This window comes from Salvelinus alpinus, chromosome 5, assembly GCF_045679555.1.
Source record: "Salvelinus alpinus chromosome 5, SLU_Salpinus.1, whole genome shotgun sequence".
NCBI lineage: Eukaryota > Metazoa > Chordata > Actinopteri > Salmoniformes > Salmonidae > Salvelinus > Salvelinus alpinus.
The window spans coordinates 61,177,950-61,203,724 of record NC_092090.1 but is presented as its reverse complement, the minus strand read 5'-3'; the positions used below and the strand labels follow the sequence as shown (position 1 = coordinate 61,203,724).

At 42.2% G+C, this 25,775-nt stretch overlaps 1 protein-coding gene across 1 annotated transcript in view; it reads right to left on the bottom strand.

Moving 5' to 3' along the window:
* Positions 1 to 25,775, bottom strand: part of ipo11 (importin 11) — a 237,265-nt gene that overhangs the window by 32,337 nt on the left and 179,153 nt on the right. The window contains exons 27-28 of the mRNA XM_071402543.1: positions 15,031 to 15,126; positions 13,115 to 13,199 (exon numbers count right to left, since the gene is read on the bottom strand). Of these exons, the coding sequence (XP_071258644.1) occupies positions 13,115 to 13,199; positions 15,031 to 15,126 (181 nt within the window). The remainder of the gene's footprint in view (positions 1 to 13,114; positions 13,200 to 15,030; positions 15,127 to 25,775) is intronic.

Here is a 25,775-nt window from a genome sequence, read left to right as displayed (position 1 = left end):
TAATCATCCACTGTTCTCCTTCAAATGGAGACCATGCTCTCCTCTTCTCTCTCTCTGTTCTCTCCATACTGAGAAAGATAAAAGGGTGTTGACACCCAGGCTCACCATGTTCCCACTTCAAAGAGCCCCAAATTAGACATTCTCCTGATGGCTTCACCAGCCCCTGTTTGTGTGTTCGTATATGTATGTGTGCTTTCTCTAATAGCATGAGTGGGGGTGGAGGAGCCTCTTCTCACCATCACACACACTAAAGGCCCCATGCTTCTCAGCTGAAACAGTTTGGAAGTTTTTGTGCATATATTATGACAACATTTTGTTACTTTTTTCCGGAGGAAAGCTGAAGTTGGTAGCCCAAGTCTACGCCCCTTTGTCGGTGATTGGTCAACAATAGTGATACTTCAATAAAGTCTGTTGTCATTCAACGAGAGCCGTCTTGTTTTCATGCACATTTTTTCATTGTGAAATACTGCACCAAACATATTAGCTGGATATAAAATTGCACGACTAAGATCTCCTCTGCAAAAATGTCAAAATTTTTGACAGATTTTTTGAGTTATCTTAGATTAATTCTGACTATTTTGAGGAAGTGTACAGTATACTGGCTACGGTGTCTCAAAATGGACATATAGCACTATTGCCGCTTTTGATTAATTTTTCACACTTGTTTGGTTTGCCCAGCCGAACTGAAGCACGCTGACGCCTTAATGGGCACCTCTGATGGAAGCTGAGGTATCACAGTACTGCTGGGAGCCAAAGATAAGATACACCATGAAACAATGCTATATGTATCAAGCGTCTCAGAGTAGAAGTGCTGATCTAGGATCAGTTTTGTCTTTTAGATCAAAATGAATACAATTATGTTGACAATGGGGACCGATTCCTAGATCTTACTTTGAGATGCTTCATACATATGGCCCTTGGGCAGTATTTCAAAGGGGCTGGAACTATGGTTTAATATGGTAAATTAAGTCAGGGAGATGGAGAGGTTAAGATCAAGAGGTGAGCATAGAATGAATAAATTCCTTCATATCTTTCTATTCTCTCTGGGTCCAATTTTAACCTCATAAGCGTGAGCAATGTGAACTTTCCTGCAAGTCTGCGATTAATGTCAATGCATGATTTGTGCAGTGGTTTGAGTTCCTTGCTCATAAAGTATCAAATGCTTGAAAAGTCTGAAAAATATTTTTCCTATGGGATGGTGTCCATCCCCTACAGCCAATTAAATACTAGGCTATATCTGAATTGTGTGTCGGGCCTACTGAACGTTTAAAGTTAAAACTGGACCCAAACACTCCATTCTCAGACCCAAAGCCATATGGATAATTTATCTAAATTACGAGAGAGAAGAGGGTATTATAGGGTATTAATAGATAATTATGATGATTTATTATTAAAATGTCCTCTTCATGCTAAATGGTGTCCATTTAAAATGTGAATGTGCAAATTTCCACTGAGCACACAAAGACCCAGTTCTTACACTACAGTGAGGTCCAAAATGATTGACACCCTTGATAAAGATGAGCAAAAATGTATATAATATAATTGAAATAACTGGGCTATATTGTATGCAAAAGATTTTTGTGAAATTGTTATTTTATACGAATACAATTGCTCAGAGAAAAAGAGGGATCTTAAGACCATTTCTCCATACAGAATCTTCCCAGATCCTTGATATTCCTTGTCTGCACTTATGGACTGCCCTCATCGATTCAAACCACAGGTTTTTAATGGGTTTCAAGTCCGGATACTGAGATGGCCCTTGCAAAATGTTGATTTTGTGGCCAATTAGCTATTTCTTTGTGGATTTTAATGTGTGCTTGGGGTTATTGTCTTGCTGGCCAAGTTCCAGCCTCCTGATAGAGGCAACTAGGTTTTTGACAAAAATAGCCTGGTACAGGGTAAAGTTTAAAAGCCATTGCCAACTGTACTGGTATGCTTCCAAGTCAAAAGAGTTTGCGCATATATTATGACGTCAATGTGTGACTTTTGTTTGTTTTGGTGTTCGGCAAGGCTTTTTCCTGTTTTTCCCCGTTTTTTCTTGAGGCAAGTCAAAATCAACTCAAATTGTATTTGTCACACGCCCCGAATACAACAGGTGTAGAATTTACTGTGAAATGCTTACCGACGAGCCCTTTCCATACAACGCAGAATTAAAAAGAAAATGTACAAAAAACAAAAAAGCAAATAACAAAAATAACAACGAGACTATATACAAGGAGTACAAGCACAGAGTCAATGTGCAGGGGTACGGGGAAGTTGAGGTAATATGTACATGTAGGTAAGGTAAAAGTGACTAGGCAATCAGGATTTGGTTTGCACATTTTGGGGAATATTCAGAGGTGGAAACTTTCCGTGGGAATTAACGGGAATATATGGGAATTAACAGTAATACCATTTAAATGTTTTTTTTGCATTGGATATATTTACCATATTATATGGAGACAGAAACATAAATGCTTTTACCTTATCATAAGTAGACATAATTGCAAATTATTAAATAGTTCCAATAGAAAAAAATATATAAATAAATGTAGTTACGAATTGTACTTTAATTAAATTAGTTGACTCTTCACATGGGATGATTCCACAGAACAGCAAAAGGGAATATTGAATGATCCATCGCATCTCCGAAAAACTGTAAAATGATAGTCTAGAGACGAAAGCTTTGGTTGTCTTCCCCTCAGGCTTCCATGTCCTCTCCCTGGACCTCCTCAATGTCCACCGGATGGCAACCAATTTTTCAACCCTGTATTGGTCAGCCTGTTGCGTGCTTTGGTGTGTGTGTTCCCGAACAAGGACCAGTTGTGATCTGAGTCGGCTGATGTTGGTGGGATTTGGAGGATGATGGAGGCAACAGCGGAAAGAGCCTCAGATCCACAAAGTCCCTTCCACCAGGTGGCTGATGAGATATGTTGGCACGAATGCCATATTACATCTCCATCCCAAAGCCCTTTCCTGAAAGTGTACTTCACCAGACTGCCAAGAACCTTGCCCTCATCCAGGCCAAGGTGACGAGACAAGGTAGTGATGACACCATAGGCCTTGCTGATCTCTGCACCAGACAAGATGCTCTTGCCAGCATAGTTGGGGTCGAACATGTAACATGGCGTGTATGGGCTTCAGGCAGAAGTCTTTACGCTTTTTGATGCATTTCAGAACTGCAGTTTCCTCTGCTTGGAGCAACAGTGAAGTGGGCAGGGCATTACGAATTTCTTCTCTTACATCTGCAATCAGAGTCTGAACATCAGACAGGATGGCATTGTCTCCCTCAATCTGTGCAATGGCTACTGATAAAGGTTTCAGGAGTATCCGGCTGCTTACCACTCTCCCAAAATACATCATCCAGGAGGATCCTCTTGATGGCGCTGTCCATATCGGCAGACTGTGATATGGCCATTTCTTGGAGAGACTCCTTCAAACATGATGCCAACACCAACCCAACTAGTGTTGCTGGGCAGCTTCAATGTGGTGCTCTTATTCTTCTCACTTTACTTTCTGAGGTAGATTGCTGCTATAACTTGATGACCCTTCACATACCTAACCATTTATTTGGCTCTCCTTTAGAGTGTATCCATTGTTTTCAGTGCCATGATGTCCTTGAGGAGCAGATTCAATGCATGAGCAGCACAGCCAATGGGTGTGATGTGAAGGTAGGACTCCTCCACTTTAGACCAAGCAGCCTTCATGTTCGCAGCATTGTCTGTTACTAGTGCAAATACCTTCTGTGGTTAAAGGTCATTGATGACTGCCTTCAGCTTATCTGCAATGTAGAGACCGGTGTGTCTGTTGTCCCTTGTGTCTGTGCTCTTGTAGAATACTGATTGAGGGGTGGAGATGATGTAGTTAATTATTCCTTGCCCACAAACATTCGACCACCCATCAGAGATGATTGCAATACAGACTGCTTTCTCTATGATTTGCTTGACCTACACTTGAACTCTGTTGAACTCTGCATCCAGCAAATGAGTAGATAAAGCATGTCTGGTTGGAGGGGTGTATGCTGGGTGAAGAACATTCAGAAATCTCTTCCAATACACATTGCCTGTGAGCATCAGAGGTCAACCAGTTGCATACACAGCTCGAGCAAGACATTCTGATTCCAGGAGGACCATGAGCTGTTGCTATCAATAAAGTGTCTGATTCATCATTTTCACCTCGAATAGAAGTAGAGGGACTTTTGTCAGAGGTTGCTTGTTGTGAGTGCTGAGGGAACTGTATGCACTTGGCCAGATGATTCTGCATCTTTGTTGCATTCTTCACATATGATTTGGCACAGTATTTGCAAATGTACACAGCTTTTCCTTCTACATTAGCTACAGTGAAATGTCTCCACACATCAGATAGTGCCCGTGGCATTTTCCTGTAAAGAATAGGAAAAAATGAGTAAAAAGAACAAATAGAATTCCATGTACAGATAAATAGTTAAGCAGTTAGATTAAACAACTCTTTTGTAAAATAAACGTTTTAAAATAAAGCATGTATGGAAACAGGTGAATTAACACTCCTCAGTTAACAGGCCCAAGCAAGCTAAAACCCACATGGCAACAAAAACTAACGAGCAGAAATTGTTAACAAGTTAGAAATGATTTAAACATACTTTTCTGTAGGCTACTATTTACTTGTTAACAAAAAATAATGTATGTCATATAAAATATATTCACCCCACCCAGTATTGTAATCAAAACTTACCAGAAAGCATGTAGTCCTTGGCTCAGACAGTGTGGCAGTGTGGGCTCAATAGCATCTCATTAGTGTGCAAGATCTTGAGAATCAGCTGTACATGTGATGGAAGAGTGCACTGCGCATTCAGAGGGTTGCAATTCCATTGAATTAGGGATAGTTTAACCAAAATATGCCACAAGACCTAGAATTGCCTTGTGTGCATATCCCACAAGAAAGGTTCACTGTTATAAGCAATTTTTTCAAATGAATTTAAGCAAAATTCCCATGGAAGATTTACCAGAAAGTTTCCGACCATTTGCAACCCTAATCAGGATAGATAATAAAGAGTAGCAGCAGCGTATGTAGAGAGTGTGAGAGTATGAAAGCCGCCTCCAACGTTGTTTTACAGAATTTGGCAGTACGCCCAACCGGCTTCACAACCACAGACCACGTGTAACCATGCCAGCCAAGGACCTCCACATCCGGCCTCTTCACCTGCGAGATTGTCTGAGACCAGCCACCCGGACAGCTGATGAAACTGTGGGTTTGCACAATCGAATAATTTTTGCACAAACTGTCAGAAACCGTCTTAGGGAAGCTCATCTGCGTGCTCGTCGTCCTCACCAGGATCTTGACCTGACTGCAGATTGGCATTGTAACCGACTTCAGTGGACAAATGCTTACCTTTGATGGCCACTGGCACGCTGGAAAGGTGTGCTCTTCACAGATGAATCCCGGTTTCAACTGCACCGGGCAGATGGCAGACAGCGTGTTTGGTGTGTGGGCGAGCTGTTTGCGGATGTCAACGTTATGAACATGGTGCCCCATGGTGGTGGGGTTATGGTATGGGCAGGCATAAGCTACGGACAACGAACACAACTGCATTTTATCAATGACAATTTGAATGCACAGAGATATTGTGACGAGATCCTAAGGCCCATTGTCGGGCCATTCCTCCAGCGCCCTCACCTCATGTTTCAGCATGATAATGCACAATCCCATGTCACAAGGATCTGTACACAATTCCTGGAAGCTGAAAATGTTCCAGTTCCTCCATGGCCTGCATATTCACCAGACATGTTAACCACTGAGCAGTTTGGGATGCTCTGGATCGATGTATGACAGCGTGTTCCAGTTCCCGCCAATATCCAGCAACTTTGCACAGCCACTGAAGAGGAGTGGGACAACATTCCACAGGCCACATTCAACAGCCTGATCAACTCTATGCGAAGGGGATGTCACGTGCTGCATGAGGCAAATGGTCACACCAGATACTGGTTTTCTGATACACGCCCCTACCTTTTTTTAAGGTATCTGTGACCAACAGACGCATATATGTACTCCCAGTCATGTGAAATAAATAGATTAGGGCCTAATGAATTTATTTAAATTGACTGATTTCCTTATATGAACTGTAACTCAGTAAAATCTTTGAAATTGCTGCATGTTGCATTTATATTTTTGTTCCACGTAATTACAGATTTCTTGATTTATCAGATTAATTCTGACTATTTTGGGAAAGTGTATACTGGCTATGTTGTTGCTAAGGAGTCTCAAGAGGGACAAACCGTAATATTGCTGCTTTTTTCTCGCTTTTCAAGTCAAGGTCTTTTATTAAGGGAGTATGCAAGGCACAAACTTTCGCATCTCCTTGCCGAGTTCTGCTAGGAGCAATCCGAACCTAGTACGCGGGCGCCTTTAACCCATCAGCTGGGGAGAACTGGAAAGCAATACCAGGCTACTAGTGGATGACGCTCAGAGTATACGAGTTAATGGGGGCTCTGCAAGACAAAATCCAAGAGGAAAACCAACTTTGTCATTCACATTATGGTTCATAAACGGGATTATTTGGGCAGGTCAATGATCAGGGGAAAGTTCATCTCTTGTGGACAGACTATGTTAACGTAAATCGTACCATAGATCTGCATTTATAATATAAACACCAATTGATGACACGCAGCAATAGTTTTGGTGCTTGGGTTTTTCCATCAATGGTAAACTTGGACAAATCAGGATTGGGTGAATGCGGTATTTGTGTGGTTTTGAAGGAGAGTCTGAAAGGGTGGTCATAGTCTGTTTACGAGAGATAAAATGATGTAAACATTCTGGTAGAGGTCATCCTGCAATGGGATGCGTGTGATAACAAGCAGCATTAGTTCAGGGGCTTAGGTTTTTTTCTCTCACTTGTTATTTGGACAAATCACAATTTTCGAGAGAGGGTGGAGCTCCTCTTTCCGGTTCCACTCCTAGCATTTATTCATATCTTCTCTTAATATGTATGGACACAGAACTTAATCGAGCATCTGGCCAATTATGCAAGACATTAGTTCTGGGTGAAAAGCGATTAGGGATACATTTGACAGACCACAAGACAAGACATTTCCAGTAAAAGTAGTGCCCTATTTCTTCTGCTATTTAGAAGTAACACGTGGTAGAGCTAGGAAAAGCTGAACCCTTGAGAAACTCTTGAGGAAATGACGAGACAAAAACAGTCATTTCAGGATTATTCCTCTTCATTTTGAAGTGTACACGGTGACGTTTAGGCCAAAACAAAAGCAGCGGTGCATCTCTTTCGCTCCATGTCATCTGTTTGAGGACAGTAAATCGTATGATCCCACAGAGAAAAGTGGGAGGATGGAATGATCAATGAGAGCCATCACAACCACTCAGAACCCAAACAAACCAATTGAACACACTGAAAAAAGTCCAGCTCTGACCCATTACGACTGGTTTTCAACCATATTGTTTTTCTTCACTTCTTCTACTGTAGGTTTGGGAATGGCCAAGGACCTCACGATACGATGATACTTAGGTGCTGATGCGATATGTATTGCGATTTTACTGCAATTTGATGTTTCAAACATATTGCTCACCATATATATGTCTTTTGCAGAGGGACAACAGAGAACGAGTTCTGATCAGTCAGGGAAATAAAAGTGCTAAAACATATTGTCTCATTTAAAAAGAATGCGGAGAACAAGCTATGAAAGAAAATTACTGGAGTTTGTGCATATACAGCCAACTAACGCAAAAAATAATATTGCGAAAGTCAAAACGATACATCGTCAAAAATAATATCCCGATATACAACTATCGATTTTTCCCTCATCACTATTCTGCTGTCGTATTTTTCATTACACGGGTTATGTGTAATCTAAATGCTTTTAGCTGTGGCGACAGATTGATCGTTTATGTTTCAGAGTGTTTCAAGTTGATATTTAGTGCGTGTCCCCTTTCCCCTCCCCTTCATACTTGATAACATCTTTAATAATATAAACTTGAAGCTGATTTAGATGACTGTCTTTACCTCCAACATGCTCCGGGGGACATTTCCTGCCAGACACACACTGTACAAAAATGAAAAGTCTGGAGAAGCCAGGAGGAGGTTGGAATGTGACCCAGTTAGGGAGCTTGCCACTGGGGAGCGAGAAGAACTGTGACAACCACACATACAGTTACAGACACACCGGTCAAAACACTGATGGCAAACACAGAGGGGCCAGCCAAAATCACTCCATCTGCAGGTCACTCCAAAGACAGATTCACGTACAATCACGTGCACAAATCAAATCCAGTTTTATTTCAATCCTACATTTATAGCAGTTACCCTGGCCTAAACTCCCAAAAGAGGCAGACAATTGTGTCCTGCACGGGGGTGCCACGCCTTAACAGTAAATATCAAATAAAAAATACAGAATAGCCTCTGAACCAAACCATCGATCCCACATTGTCACTCCACATTCTGACTCCAGCACCCTCCATCACTCAGCATCCCTCCTCGACTCCATCTTCCACACTGTGCCCATCACGCCACTGCCTCTGCTCCTAGTCAATTCTTCATCCTCTTCTTTTTGTTTCCCTCTTCTCTCGCCTCCTCCACCTATCCCTGATGCTCTCGTCTCAAAGTGCTGCCCCCACCCCCATTGATGTTCCTATGTCTTCCTCAATCCCTTCTTTATATGCTCACCACCCATCATCGATGCGCTCTCCATCTTGTTCAAAGTGCTGTACAGTGTCTCTGTCTGGAGTTTGTGTATCTGAGGGTATGGTGTTTGTGAAAGACAGAGTGTGTGTATCGAGGACTATGTGTGTTTGTAAGACAGTGTGTATTTCAGTTGGATAATGGCCTAGCTCTGAGTCCTGGTTTTCTTACACTACAATGAGCAAGCATTATCCAAATTGCCTTGACCACACACACACAGCCCTGGCATAGAGTCCCCTGAGGGTAGAGGGAGTAGAAACACAAATTACCATTGGATAAACAAGAGATCCAGAAGTCTGGACACCCACACACACACCCCACTAGTACAACCACACACAACACACACACTGAACGACCACACCCTGCTAGTACACACACCCACACACATAGTAGACTGATGGCAAGACACACCAGGGAAGCGCTCCACCCGGGTTTGTCTGTCAGTGAAAGAGGGAAGAGAAACAGCAGAAGTCTGAGGGAACAACACAGCGTAACTTCAGATTTATCCCTCTGTTATTCTGTTCATCTTTTATTCAGACAGCAGAGCAGGGGGAAATCTTTTCATCCGAAAAGATACAACCATCATCTGCAAGCAGAGGGACCTCCAGGCATGAATAAAACAAAAGAACTAGAAAGGTAGATTTTGCAGAAAAAATTGTGCGACTTGCTTCAGCTGTCCAAATGTATTTTTATGTCAGTGGGAGAAGTGTAGAAGTTAAAATTGATAGAGGCTAGTGTTTAAAATGTGAGACTAGTGTAGTAGCAGAGGTAGTGACTGTATTATAAATAGTAGTGGGATAATATATTTTAGTTGTTTATTAGCAGTAGAAGTAGTTACTTCAGTGGTGGTGGAGGGAGGACGGATGGAGGGAAGGAGGGAGTGATGGCTGAAAAGATGTAAGGAGGGAGGGAAAGGAGGACAAAAGGAAGGTAGGGGCAAGGAGGTATAGAGGAATGGAGAGGGAGAGAAATGAATCGAGAGGTAGATTGAGAGCAGAATGGAGTGATGGCAGGAAGGGAGGTATGATAGAGCTCACTCCTTCGTCTTCCTGGCTGTTGTCTGTACATTATTGAGGTTCTACAGCGAGAGGTGAAGCATATATAATTAATATGAGAGGAGACTGAAAAGGAGAGATGAGGATATTTCACCACACACACACCGGTGAGAGAGTTGAACCTCGGGCAACACACACGGTTGTGAGGGTCATGGAATTTTGGATGACAGTAATTGGCCAGCCACATTATTTCCCGCCACACATTGTCTCCTCTCCTTCGCTCCTGACTGCATGTGCTGCCATAGAAATGTAATTAATACATTCTATTTCTATGTTTGCTGCTGCTGCATTGTGCGGGGCGTTGCCTAGGCAACCGAAGACTCATTCGCTAGTTTCATCAAGGCGCAACAAAGTTTCATCACGTCGTTAAAGGGATAGTTCACCCAAATTACACAATGACATATTGGTTTCCTTACCTTGTAAGCAGTATGTGAATTAGGTGTGACAGCAATCCATGCTTTAGTTGCCCTGGCACTGTGTCCACATGCTAATCTTTTAGCGTTTGTGGCACAAACCCCAATCAAGTCATGGGACCGATATTAGCATTTTTAACGCATCATCATTTTCAAAACGTCTATGTGACTTTTTTTGAGCTTCACAATCAATTTGAGATACTTTCAGATTATTTGGACATGAATGCTAACAAAAAATGCTAATATCAGTCATGTGTGAACTATCCCTTTAAGAGTCCATATTACTGCATGAATGCCTGGCCATCTTCAGCTAGCTGTTCGTCCCCCCCCCCCCCCAAAATGGTTATGTCACCGTTAATTGTGCCAGCCCTACACACACAAACACTGTTACAACTGCTTCTGTTACGTCTGCTCCATCTAAACCAACCCAGACACACACAAACACACACTACATCGGAAGAGACGTCGATATCTTACGCTTCAAGGGCCGAACCCCGACATGAAATTTGTGCGTGTAACCCCGACTTACACAAAATTCTCCTATTGACATCCATTCATGATTGACAAAGCCAGGCAGTGTTGCATCTCGGGAGAGGCTCATTTCCATCCTAGGCCCACTGATTTAACGAGTTGGCACTTCTACGGCAATAATAGAGTTCAGAGTCGTTAACGGCTTCAAAGAAAATGAAACTTTCCACACCTATGAGCTTGTTCAGTGGTTGGATGGATGGTGCTAAATGGTGTTTATTAATTTAGCTTCAGGCCGGTTCAGAGAAAGGCTACAGCTAGCTGAGAGAGAGAGAAACAGAGGAGGAGAAGGAGTAGGATGAGGAGGAGAAAATGAAACATAACAGCAGCACCTCCGGGCACTACAACACCTACCTGCTTACAGACAAACTAAACCGCATCCCCACATGCTCTTGTTAAAGCCTCCAATATACATGACATCTGAACGTCCCCGAATAGAGATCGAGACCATATCCATTTCCACAAATGACCACTATATCAAGCGTTTGGGAGAATGAGAGTTACAGATGATACATTTTCAGCACCTGAACAAAGGGGATACAAATATGGATATACCGTCACACGGGCACAAACGCACGCGCACACACACTTCGAGTGTTTAATAAGTGAAGCTACACTTGCGGCGCAACCAGGAGTCGTGGCTTATGGAGTGGACACATGGCGCCCCAGACGTCACTTAGCCAAAGGTCACTGTTGATGGGACACTGTAGCAGCACATAAACAGGTACACTGTTACACACACAGGCCAAATGCTACCTCGCAGACTATGTTGCATACAATTTTGCCAGGTGACACACAGAGGACAACAACACGGTACACTTGCATGCACACACACACACAACGCTATTCAATTGTGCAGGTGAGAAACTCACTGGCATGCTAATGTGTTGATTGTGCAGTCTGATGAGGTCTGGAAACACCAGTGTTTAAAATATTTAATCGAAATAGCAATTGAGGAGCAAGAGTATTGTGTTAGACTGGTGTCAGTCTAGGCAGTTTAGTGCAGTTTGTCCATTCTACCTCAGAGGTTTACTCATTGTCCCCCTGTTGATGTATGTCTGCTGCTTTTAAACAGCTCCCATTGAAGAGGCTTGAGACCTTGTCTCATGCTATGGTAAGCGCCACAGAACAAACTTTACAAGCTTCTGGATAGCTGAAATGTCTGTGACGGTTTTCTCCCGAGGAGACTAAATATGATAAGCGCAACATGAAAGGTAAAGTGAAGGTTAAAAAAAAACATGGTTTTGTTGCTCATTTCAAATGCCCTTCTGAGAACGGTACGCAGGGAAAGGGTTTCCGCCCTGCGACGAGCAGCACTAGAGATGTGAGCAGGAGTGCGTGTGTGTGTGTTTTGCTACACTCTAGACTCCGAGAGTGCTCTGACTGGGCCTTGTTCCATTCTATTACTGTCACACCGGTGGTAGGGGGCCGTGTCCCAGATCACACAACTACTGAAGCAAACCCACCTGCTAGAAACAGCGCTTGAGTACACACAGCGGCTGTGCAGGTGTGAGATATCTTCGTGTTGGACTGGGGATCTAAGGCAGAACATTTAGCGCTCTTCTAACACTTAAAAAACGAATATGCTCTCCCCTTGCTGGCTAGCAAGCAGATCAACAATGTGTGTGTGTGTGTGTGTGTGTGTGTGTGTGCGTGTGTGTGAGAGAGAGAGAGTGAGTGAGAGAGAGTGAGAGTGAGTGAGAGAGAGTGAGAGTGAGAGAGAGAAACAGAGAGAGAAAGAGTCAGACTGAACACAGCGACCATCCTTCAAGGGAGCTGCGCTGGAACAAGCAGTGCCAGCTGTGTGTGTGTTATAGTGCTGCTGTCTCTTTGTGCTCTGCTGTCTTACCCTCAGGGGAAACATCAGGGGTCTGGGCTGAGGTGATAAGTGCTGTGGGACACCGCCACACAGTGCCGACAAACAAACATGCAAACAAAACCGTGCGCGCGCAGACACACACACACACACACACACACACACACACACACACACACACACACACACACACACACACACACACACACACACACACACACACACACACACTCATTCCCACACACCCCTGTGCGTAGATGTGCACCAACACACCAACTTATTCAACCTGTTTAGGAGAGTAAGCGGGCGGTTGGTTGAGTAAAGTCATACTTTAATATATATAGCGTTATTATTTTACCCACTGTGAACCACCTGTGGAGCCTGCAGAGGAACCATGATTGTCCACAGACACACAGCAGGACGGACACACGTAAAACGAGAACCATGGCTCAGAAAGTTGCCAATGGTTTGAAACAAAACCAAATTACAACACGCTATGCAGTGGGGAGAAAATTCTGTGGTTGTAATTTAACAGAACACACTGTCCTCTGTCTCTGTGTGTGTGTGTGTGTGTGTGTGTGTGTGTGTGTGTGTGTGTGTGTGTGTGTGTGTGTGTGTGTGTATGTGTGTGTGTGTGTGTGTGTGTGTATAGACTCACCAGTTTCTTCCTCTTGTCCTGTTCTGTGGGAGGCTCCTCATCGTCAGTCAGCTTGGGTTCCTCGAAATGGCTCATCAACATACAGCTAGCAGAGAGAAACACACACACACAGTTACACATGGACAGACAGACATGTACCAACATATACATGCACCCTACGCACGCACACATACATGCAAGCGCGCCACACACAGACAGACACATGTACAATGCGCCAACACATATGGCCCAATGGGTATGCCCATGAATCATGCAGCCGTGTGATTGATAATGCAGTAGTGAATGTAACATAGACATGGTGACTGTGATGAAGAGTCTTCGAGGGGAGAGAACCTTAGGGCATGACATCATCTAAAACCCATGATGCACTGCGGCATCACTCTCGTATATCATACACACCATATAATCGCTGCATCCACAAAACATTCACACATTCATTCACATACATATTTACACACAAAAGTATTATACAGGTGATTCTCATGAAACCAGTTTCAAACATGTCTATAGCAAATTGAGCAACAAAACCATGATGCATCTGCAAATATCAACTATCATTCTGCGGACTAAGATGTTTAGTTTTTGGCAAAGTGTCTTATTTTAAATACACTTTATCCCGAATCCTTAACATTTTCACCCCAAATTGTCATTACCTAAATACATCTGGATTAAATTCTCTGGTAATTTTTTATAAAATGTTAAATTAGATAAAACCCAACATGCATGAATAAAACACAAAATATGTTGTCGTTTGTCCATAAATCATAAAAAAAGGTTATAATAGTTGAAGTTTACATTAAACTACAACATTTATTAAGTAGTAGAACTTCATTTATTTGCTTACTGTATATGCATTCAGAATGAGGTTCTTATTCTCAAACGCCCCTTTGACCCCACTTCACCTTACCGAAAAGGCTGAAGCTCAAATTGGGTAAAGATGTCAAATACAATTTGATTATAATTGTATAATTACATTTTTAATTAGTGGAGCAACATAAAAAATATATTTGAAATGTATTACTTTTTTGGACTGTTACGGTAATGAGAACTTTGTGGAAATGGTGGTAAAATGCATAATATCTGATCGAAAAAAACATAACAATAATTATGAAATAGATAAGTACAGATCTAATCTCAGTGATCCAAGAGGAAATGTCGTGAAAAATGACAAGATTTTTGGGGTCAAATGTCAGTTTTGTGAGAATGACCCACACATGGATACACACACACACACACACATACATACAAATACACAAGCATGGTGGTGACAAACTACCCATTAATTCCTCACTATTTGCATCAACTTTTTATCTCCATCAGTGTGTCCGTTTATTGCATTTGCAAACAATAAAAGCAAGAAACTTCCATTTGCTAGGATGCCCAGAGCTGATTCCTAACAACTTTCAACAACAGCCAAAATAACTTGAGGAGTTGAAGTGTGAACTCCGCATGCCAGTGTGCTGTCTGGGCGGGGGTCGGTAGCGCTAGGGCTGCTATCATATGTCTGGGGTAAACACTATTACGCCGTGCACCATTGTTCCCTGTGCCATTTCACGCACCATTAAATCCGAAGATTGGCACAGCCAATGTTATGTTGAACCAGCACACCTCCTCCTTATGGGATTACATTACTTTATCAAACTTTCTCTTTAGGCTTTTGGGTTTGATGTCTTTCAGATTCCTACCGCCGATTCCGATTTCATGTAGGCGCCCTCAGATTCTAACCGTAGACACTGTGGTTCTTGCTTTCTGTTTCTCACATTCACACAGTTTAAAGGATCAGACTAAATCCATTTTTTGCATCACATGCATTTCCATTTCTGTCATCAGTTCTATTGACTGTCGTTGTGGTCATGCTGTGGGCAAGCTATGGTCATAATGTGGTCGTGCTGTGGTCGCGTTCAGGTCAGACGTACTCTTTGAGGGTTCCTGTGTCGGAGTCTTCCGTCATCACGTCATGCAGCGCCTCCACACAGATGTTGATGATGCCACAGAACTTCTCCTGGACCACACTAGAACACACAAAAAATCACATTAAAAAGGCAAACTGCAACAACACACATTTGCAAACAAACTGCAAAACAACAACAAGAACAAGACTATGAACAACAACCATTTAAGATACACTGGAACAACAACAACTGAGTTAACACACAGAACATCTCCACACTGGGACACAATAAGAGACAGTTTCTTCTGGATCATCCACAGTGTCCGGTATCAAACAGTTGGATCAATGGTCCCTTTGAGAATTGTGCGTGTTCCCGCGTGGCTCAGCTGGTAGAGCAGCCAGGGTTGTGGGTTCGATTCCCACGGGGGACAAATATGAAAAGTACAGGTGCATCAAAGCAGGGACCGAGAGACTGAAAAACAGCTTCTATCTCAAGGCCATCAGACTGTTAAACAGCCACCACTAACATTTAGTGGCCGCTGCCAACATACTGACTCAACTCCAGCCACTTTAATAATGGGAATTGATGGAAATTATGTAAAAATGTACCACTAGCCACTTTAAACAATGCCACTTAATATAATGTTTACATACCCTACATTACTCATCTCATATGTATATGTATATACTGTACTCTATATCATCTACTGCATCTTGCCATCTTTATGTAATACATGTATCACTAGCCACTTTAAACTATGCCACTTTATGTTTACATACCCTACATTACTCATCTCATATGTATATGCTGTACTCTATACCATCTACTGCATCTTGCCTATGCCGTTCTGTACCATCACTCATTCATATATCTTTATGTACATATTCTTTATCCCTTTACACTTGTGTGTATAAGGTAGTAGTTGTGGAATTGTTAGGTTAGATTACTTGTTGGTTATTACTGCATTGTCGGAACTAGAAGCACAAGCATTTCGCTACACTCGCATTAACATCTGCTACCATGTGTATGTGACAAATCAAATTTGATTTGATTTGAAAATGTATGCACTCATATAAGAGCGTCTACTAAAATGTCAATTGTTTCAATTGAAATAATGTTTGCACCCTGTGCTGCTACCACGCTGTGATGTTGTCTTAGGTGTTTTGTCCTATATTTTTAATCCCTGTCCCCGATGGAGGCCTTTTGCTAGGCCTACATTGTAAATAAGAATTTCTTCTTAACTGACTTGCCCAATTAAATAAAGGTTTTATTCATTGATGTAAATATCGCAATCGCCATCACACTGCCCTATCCCCCATCTGGACAAGAGGACCACCTATGTAAGAATGCTGTTAATTAACTACAGCTCAGCATTCAACACCATAGTACCCTCCAAGCTCATCATCAAACTGGAGGCCCTGGGTCTCAACCCCGCCCTGTGCAATTGGGTCCTGGACTTCCCGACGGGCCGCCCCCAGGTGGTGAAGGTAGGAAACAACATCTCCACTTCGCTGACCCTCAACACTGGGGCCCCACAAGGGTGCATGCTCAGCCACCTCCTGTACTCCCTGTTCACCCACGCCTCCAACTCAATCATCAAGTTTTCAGGCGACAACAGTAGTGGGCTTGATTACCAACAACGACGAGACAGCCTACAGGGAGGAGGTGAGGGCACTCGGAGTGTGGTGTCAGGAGAACAACCTCTCACTCAACGTCAACAAAACAAAGGAGATGATCGTGGACTTCAGGAAACAGCAGAGGGAGCACCTCCCTATCCAAATCTACGAGACAGCAGTGGAGAAGGTGGAAAATGTTAAGCTCTTCGGCGTACACATCACAGACAAACTGAAATGGTACACAAACTTTAACAGATGCACAATCGAAAGTATCCTGTAGGGCTGTATCACAGCCTGGTACGGCAACTGCACCGCCCTCAACCACAAGGCTCTCCAGAGGGTAGTGAGGTCAGCACAACGCATCACCGGGGGGCAAACTACCTGCCCTCCATGACACCTACAGCCCCCGATGTCACAGGAAGGCCAAAAAGATCCTCAAGGACAACAACAACCCGAGCCACTGCCTGTTCCCAACGCTACAATCCAGAAGGCGAGGTCAAAAAGGTGCATCAAAGCTGGGACCGAGAGACTGAAAAACAGCTTCTATCTCAAGGCCATCAGACTGCTAAACAGCAATCACTAACTCAGAGAGGCTGCTGCCTACATTGAGACCCAATCACTGGCCACTTTAATAAATGGATCACTAGTCACTTTAAATAATGCCACTTTAATCATGTTAAAATATGCTACATTACTCATATCATATGTATATACTGTATTTTACACCATCTATTGGACCTTGCCTATGCTGCTCGGCCATCGCTCATCCATATATTTATATGTACATATTCTCATTCACCCCTTTAGATTTGTGTGTATTAGGTAGTTGTTGGGAAATTGTTAGATTACTTGTTAGATATTACTGCACTGTCGGAATTAGAAGCACAAGCATTTCGCTACACTAGCATTAACATCTGCTAATCATGTGATCAATAACATTTGATTTGTCCCAGAGTCTGTTTGGGCTATTTATTTCTTGACACGCTGACTAATAGAACAGATACACTTTTCTCCTATGGGGGATAGTAGGCATAGGCTAGTGATGTTGCTGTTCGTTACTCGTCTTGTTGGCTGAGGGAAAGTAAAATGGACAGTTATTCAAAGTGCACATCGTTTCGTGGATTAATTCGACCATTTAAGAAAAACAAGTGTCACACAAAACTTGAAAAAGCCATACAATCCACATGGGTAAAATCATTGAGGATAACACACAACGTCTGGGACTTTTTTCCATTATGGTCCTCAGAATTTGGTAAGAAGGAACACACAATATTGCATCCTCGGCTTGGATGTTATGATAATTTAGAGGCGAAAGAAACACACACCTATTTAGGCGAGGCGCTGGCTAGCGGAGTAGAACACTTGAAAAATTAAAAGGAGAGCAGCACACTCTAGGAGCTCAGATGCAATAATGTAATAACCTAATATCCAACGTTTCGACAGATAAGCTGTCTTGATCAGGGTTAATAATTACCATAATCTAAATGAGATTTCTGTCATTCTGAGCACCTTGGGTGGATGATCTAATCAGTGTACGCACCCAATGCATATGGGTCCGGCAGATTTCGCCAATGTCCGGTAAATTCAAATGTTGCTGATCAAATATCCTGTGCCACATTTTCCGGACACAAACCCCGATGTGTGGCTTTATGTCACAGAAACGATATTGGCGCCATGCGTGTGCCAAACATGTACAGAGCATTCGGAAAGTATTCAGACCCCTTGACTTTTTCCACATTTTGTTACATTACAGCCTTATTCAAAAACGTATTAAACAAATAAAAATCTCAATCTACACACACTACCCGATGATGACGAAGCAAAAACAGGTTTAGAAATGTTTGCAAATGTATCAAAAATAAAACTGTAATACTTTATTTACATAAGTATTTAGAAATTGAGCTCAGGTGCATCCGGTTTCCATTGATCATCCTTGAGATGTGTATACAATTTGATTGGAGTCCACCTGTGGTAAATTCAATTGATTGGACATGATTTGGAAAGGCACACATCTGTCTATATAAAGGTCCCACAGTTGACAGTGCATGCCAGAGCAAAAACCAAACCATGAAGTCGAAGCTCCGAGACAGGATTGTGTCGAGGCACAGAACTGGGGAAGGGTACCAAAAACATATCTGCAGCATTGAAGGTCCCCAAGAACACAGTGGCCTCCATCATTCTTAAATGGAATTAGTTTGGAACCACCAAGACTCTTCCTAGAGCTTTGAGCTTTGAGTTTGCCAAAAGGCACCTAAAGGACTCTGACCATGAGAAACAAATTTATCAGGTCTAATGAAACTCTTTGGCCTGAATGCCAAGCGTCACATCTGGAAGAAACCTGGCACCATCCCTACGGTGAAGCATGGTGGTGGCAGCATCCTGCTGTGGGGATGTTTTTCAGCGACAGGGACCAGGAGACTAGTCAGGATCGAGGGAAAGATGAACGGAGAAAAGTACAGAGAGATCCTTGATGAAAACCTGCTCCAGAGTGCTCAGGGCCTCAGACTGGGGCGAAGGTTCCCCGCCCAACAGGACAACGATCCTAAACACAGCCAAGACAATGAAGAGCGGTTTCGGGACATTCTCTGAATGTCTTTGAGTGGCCTAGCCAAAACCCAGACTTGAATCCGAGCTCTCTCTGGTCTGGAGAGACCAGAAAATATCTGTGCAGGGATGCTCCCCATCCAACCTGACAGAACTTGAGAGGATCTGCAGAAAAGAATGGGGGAAACTCCCCAAATACAGGTGTGCCAAGCTTATAGCGTCATACCCAAGAATACTCGAGGCTGTAATCGCTGCCAGGTTCTTCAACAAAGTACTGAGTAAAGGGTCTGAATACTTATGCAAATGCTATATTTAGGTTTATTTTTAATAAATTTGTAACAATTTCAACAAAAAAAACTGTTTTTCTTTGTCATTATGGGGTATTGTGTGTAGATTGATGAGAAAAAACAAAACAATTTAAACTATTTTAGAATAAGGCTGTAACGTACCAAAATGTAGAAAAAGTCAAGGGGTCTGAATACTTTCCGAATGCACTGTATGTGTGCAAACATGTGAATGTCTACATGGAGAGAAGTGACATCCCCGGGGACATACAGTATCAGTCAAAAGTTTGGACAAACCTACTCATTCAAGGGTTTTTCATAATTTTTTAAACTATTTTCTACATTGTTGAATAATAGTGAAGACATCAAAACTATCAAATAACACACATGGAATCATGCAGTAACCTAAAATTGTTAGACAAATCAAAATATAGTTCATATTTGAGATTCTTCAAAGTAGACAGACACCCTTTGCCTTGATGACAGCTTTGCACACTCTAGACATTCTCTCAACCAGCTTCACGTGGTGGCAGGTAGCCTAGTGGTTAGAGCGTTGGATTAGTAACCGAAAAGTTGCAAGATCGAATCCCCGAGCTGACAAGGCAAAAATCTGTCGTTCTGCCCCTGAACAAGGCAGTTTAACACACTGTTCCTAGGCCGACATTGAAAATAAGAATTTGTTCTTAACTGACTTGCCTAGTTAAATAAAGTTAAAAAAAAAGAGGAATACTTTTCCAACAGTCTTGAAGGACTTCCCACATGTGCTGGCTGCTTTTCCTTCACTCTGCAGTCCAACTCATCCCAAACCGTCTCAATTGGGTTGAGGTCAGGTGATTATAGAGGCCAGGTCATCTGATGCAGCACTCCATCACTCTCTTTCTTGGTCAAATAGCCCTTACACAGCCTGGAGGTTGGTTTTGGGTCATTGTCATGTTGAAAAACAAATGATAGTCCCACTAAGCGCAAACATCATCACTGCAGGATGATGTGGTAGCCATGCTGGTTAAGTGTTCCGTGAATTCTAAATAAACCATTGACAGTGTCACCAGCAAAGCACCCCCACCCCTTCACACATCCTCCTCCATGCTTCACGGTGGGAACCACATATACGGAGATCATCCATTCACCTATTCTGCGTCTCACAAAGACATGACGGTTGGAGCCCAAAATCTCAAATTTGGACTCATCAGACCAAAGGACAGATGTCCACCCGTCTAATGTCCATTGCTTGCGTTTCTTGGCGCAAGCATGTCTCTTCTTCTTATTGGTGCCCTTTAGTAGTGCTTTCTTTGCAGCAATTCAACCACGAAGGCCTGATTCACACAGTCTCCTCTGAACAGTTGATGTTGAGATGTGTCTGTTACTTGAACTCTGTGAAGCATTTATTTGGGCTGCAATCTGAGGCGCAGTTAACTCGAATGAACTTTTCAGCAGCAGTAACTGGGTCTTCCTTTCCTGTGGCGGTCCTCATGAGAGCCAGCTTCATCATAGCACTTGATGGTTTTTGCGAGAGCACTTGAAGAAACTTTCAAAGTTCTTGATATTTTCCAGATTGACTGACTTTCATGACTTAAAGTAATGCTGTTGTTTCTCTTTGCTTATTTCAGCTGTTCTTGCCATAATATGGACCTGATCTTTTACCAAATAGGGCTATCTTCTGTATACCACCCCATACATTGTCACAACACAGCTGATTGACTCAAACGCATTAAGGAGGAAAGAAATTCCACAAATTAACAAGCACACCTGTTAATTGAAATGCATTCTAGGTGACTACGTCATGAAGCTGGTTGAGAGAATGTCAAGAGTGTGCAAAGCTGTCATCAAGGCAAGGGTGGCTACTTTGAAGAAACTCAAAAATAAAATATATTTGGTTACTACTGTACATGTTTCCATATGTGTTATTTCATAGTTTATGTCTTCACTATTATTCTACAATGTAGACAATAGTAAAAAATACAGAAAAACCCTTGATTAAGTAGGTGTGTCCAACATTTTGACTGGTACTTTATGTCAGACAACCCTGGAGCAGAGGATCAAAGAACATATTTAACATCACGTTGGACCTCAACTTCCACTACAACACACATTGCTCCCCTCGTGTGTCGCGTCTATGTTCACCCTCACCTATTCACTTTCTCGCTCATACCATTTCTAGCCACATAATTCCACTTTTCTCTTCCCCGCTCGCCCTCCCTCTTGGTCTTTCTACTTGCTTTGTTTCTCTGTCTGGCTTTCAGTGTCAGTCTGTCTCTGTTGGTTTCACTCATCTACCACTCACCTACGTTTGTTTCCAAGAACCCAATACTTGGCAGGCATAAAAACACATAGGCCTATTGTGAAATTGCAGTATTTCCTCCCTCTACGAACTAACGAAGCTAATACCTGAAAGGGAATGAAGAGAACATCTCTCTAAGATTCAAAACCTGCTCTAGTCTACACACCATTGGATTGGAAAATATGATCTAAGGTTCAAACGCTAATAGCACGATCTGAGAAAGCAAAATCCCTCACAAAAGTTGAGTACCCCTAACATTCTAAACACTTCTCTATCAACTTTCCAGTGCTGTCTATGAAAGGCATAATAATGTAATAATACATGAATAATAAGCTATCAGCGGTCTAAATGGGGGCTATAATAATAAAATGCCATTTAGCAGACACTTTTATCCAAAGCGACTTACAGTCACGCATGCATACATTTTACGTGTGGGTAGTCCCAGGAATCGAACCCACTATCCTGGCATTGCAAGCGCCATGCTATACCAAGTGAGCTACAGATGACCACAAAGCTGGGTGTGAGTAGCAAAGGCCAAGCTTGTATTTCAGACATTGATTTGGAGAGACAGGAAAGTCGATTCCATTCTAGTGACAGGGATTTAAGTTTGGCTGGAGAGAGCAGATGGGATGGAGAGAGGTAAAGTGACTTCATTGATTATCCATGTGTAGTAATCTGTAGAGTATGTGTTGATAGATATTGGATTGGGAAGGAGCTGGGCAAAACCATTTTTTGGGGATTTGATGGTACTTCAACGTATGCCTTTTCATGAGGCACAATGATGGTACCTCGACATCTGCTGAAGTAAAAAAAGAAAATGTAGGGTGTAAAATTCTTGCTAAACTAGCCCACTGGTAGTGCTTTATTTGACAGTCATGTTTCAGTGATAACATCATGTTATTACTGTATGTTAGGTGGTAACCATGGTTACTATCTTGGAGGGGAGAGAGACCGGGGAGACATGAAGTGAGGGAGGGAAAAGACAGTGAGCAAGAAAGAGAGGGTGAAAGAAGATCTGGATAAGAAAATTCTGCCAATAAGACAAGCAAAGAATGCATATTAGAAAGTAGGGAATGTGGGCAGTGATTGAAAATGAGAGGACAGAGAGACACATCTTTCTCTAATGTGGTGAAAACCGATTGGGGAAGACAAGGTCCAGCCACCATTTGATAGCTCAGCTCAGTGGATCAAAGATATAATCTATCAGTGCTCGACTTTGGCAGGAGCTCATCAGAGCGGAGTGCCGGCACCTAAAATCATCTGCTGCTTAAGCTCCTTTTGCTCCTGCACCTAAATATAAACCGTACCGGCACCCAAATTGAGTACCGGCACCTATTTCAGACCAAGTCGAGCACTACAATATATTAAACATCTGATGACACATTCACCAGAGTTCGTTACATGTTGGACCTTCAAGCCGTTTCAGTTTTCTGCATGTCATCCTCCATGTTTTATTTATTCATAGGTTCCAACAGTTCATATAGGCTGAATTATTGAGGGCACGCATCTGTGAGTATATGTAGCTGGCTGGTTCCAGTTCAACCTCAAGCCCCATTCCCTAGCAAGCTAGCTAACTAACTAAGTTACTAGCTAGCCTTCTCACAAGTTATTTGCTAGCTAACTAGCTTACTATCTAACTAACGTTAACTAAGTAGCTTCCTAACCGACTAACAAATATTAGCTAACTAACGAATTAGCTAACTAAATAACAGATCTGAAAGGACTATGCTGTCAAAACTATACTTCCTTCAGAAAGCTGAAGATACAGAATTTCAGTTACTTTAATGTTTCCCATTGAACACCCAATGCCTAGGGGAAAAAAACATTTCATAGATTCATTATTTGAGTCTTTCTTTGAAAGGGTGAGAACAGAGTGGGTTGGTCATACCAATGGAACGAAACGAGAGGGGAAAATAACTTGAGAAAAAGAGGGCAGTGGAGCTTCAAACTCAGCGTCAAACTTGTGAGTGGATGGATAGTCGAGACAAAGGTTTTATATAACTAACCCATGATAGACCACAGCCTGTCGTTTCTAATGGGAGCAAATGAATCCTAGCGGGCAGAACAAGCAAGGAGGTGGGCAGAGCCAAGCGATCCTATTGGCGCATTCTAGTATGTATTAGCATATTTTCGTTAGGGAATGCCTACTCTAAAGCGCACATGTGCAATAACTCAATTCGCCCTTGAACTCCTAAACAAGACCATTTTTAAAAAACATTGGCAAAGGGTAAAGTCAAGAGATCCAAGGTAGAGATCAACTGTTTCATTGATGAGAAAATAAACAGACAAAATACATCTCGCTCCATCTTCTCCCACTACCGGCCACTGGGCTTCCTCTCATCACCATATTTGGTGGTGAGTGGAAATGCCAACCGGAAAATGTATACATCCGGTGAAACATCTGGCTCATTGTTCGATTTGTGATTCGATTTGTGATCGAATAAGCTTTATTTTGTAGAATGAGTAGCTTTTTCACACTCTTGACAAAATGTCTGTCAATAGCTGCCAATTGTCAGTTGTACATATGCTGTCGTTTTGCCATAGTAATAATGTACAGCTACCCCTTTGGTACAACATTTCTACCCTCAAGTCTAAACATGCATTGCTGTTTACATATTAACATTGAAATTATAGCTTAATTAAAGGGGTGGCAGCGTAGCCTAGTGGTTAGAGCATTGGACTAGTAACCGAAAGGTTGCAAGATCGAATCCCCGAGCTGACAAGGCAAAAATCTGTCGTTCTGTCCCTGAACAAGGCAGTTAATCCACTGTTCCTAGGCCGTCATTGAAAATAAGAATTTGTTCTTAACTGACTTGCCTAGTTAAATAAAGGTAAAACATTTTTATTTTTTAAATGGCTAAGAGAAAACAATCATATTGAAAGCCTCAAACTGCAAATCTTAAAAACAGACAATAGACTAAAGAAAAACTGTTCTGATGCCACCAATTACCAAACAATTACCAAAAGCCAAACAATTACACAAATGACATTTAGACACTTTTGGAGGACTACATCTTACGCCAACAGACAAACTTGTCTCGGATACTTTCCTCTGTCCAGTCATGCGCTTAATAACATTTTAAAACTTTAATAACCTTGCTGTGTAACACGCACTATTGGACACCCCTACCCTTAATCTCCTGATATTAGTGTCAGGCTTGGCTGTCATGGCAACCGATTGAAGTAGGCACCCGGCGTCATATTAAAGATCCCTTATCACAAGTGAGGCTGTGTCAGTTCGAATTCCGTTCTGCTCGACACCTCGTTCGTGATTATTTACCAATGGGTGTCACCCCACCTCCATTCCAGAGGAGATAAAAACATGGACGTGTCAGGGAAGCCAAAGAGTGTCCTCGAGGAGCAAGGAAAGACACATTCTTACTGTATGTAGCTAGTTGCAATGCTTCATGGTGCTAGGGTCAGGCAGGGGATTTTTCTCTCTCCATTAATACTTTAACAGTGTCATACGCATATCCATCTATGACGTATATCAGTGTCGTTCGAATAAACTTGCGGTTTTGTACATTTCCAGTTCTGTGGTGGAATTTGGGTTGATTTGATTGAACTCGGCCTGTATTTTTTATGTATTCTGTGACTTGAGGACGTTCCCAGCTGGGAAACTTCCATCTCCCTCTTGAGATCTCAAACAAACAAAAGCAACAGTATAAATGCCACAATTGAGTAACTTCTTAAGAACTGATTCTCTCTTAAAGCTGTTTGACCACATTGAATCAGCAAAGCAGTAACTCGTTCACTTTAGTTTGATTGTAATGCTATACAATCCTTGTAGTCCCACACATATGTCTGGAAGATTGGCATGCCAATTTACCAGGTCAAACAAAATACAAATGACCATTGACCAGGGCACTCTTCCATGAAACTGACCACGCAATTTATGCATGCTAAGTAGAGGATATAATAACCTAAAAGCTAGGATTCCAAAATGTGTAATGTTATTTAAAGACTTGCAAAAGTCCTTTTAAACTTGGCCAAGTAGGTGATAATACTATGACCAAAAAACAGGAGGACCGAAAGTCCAATAACCTA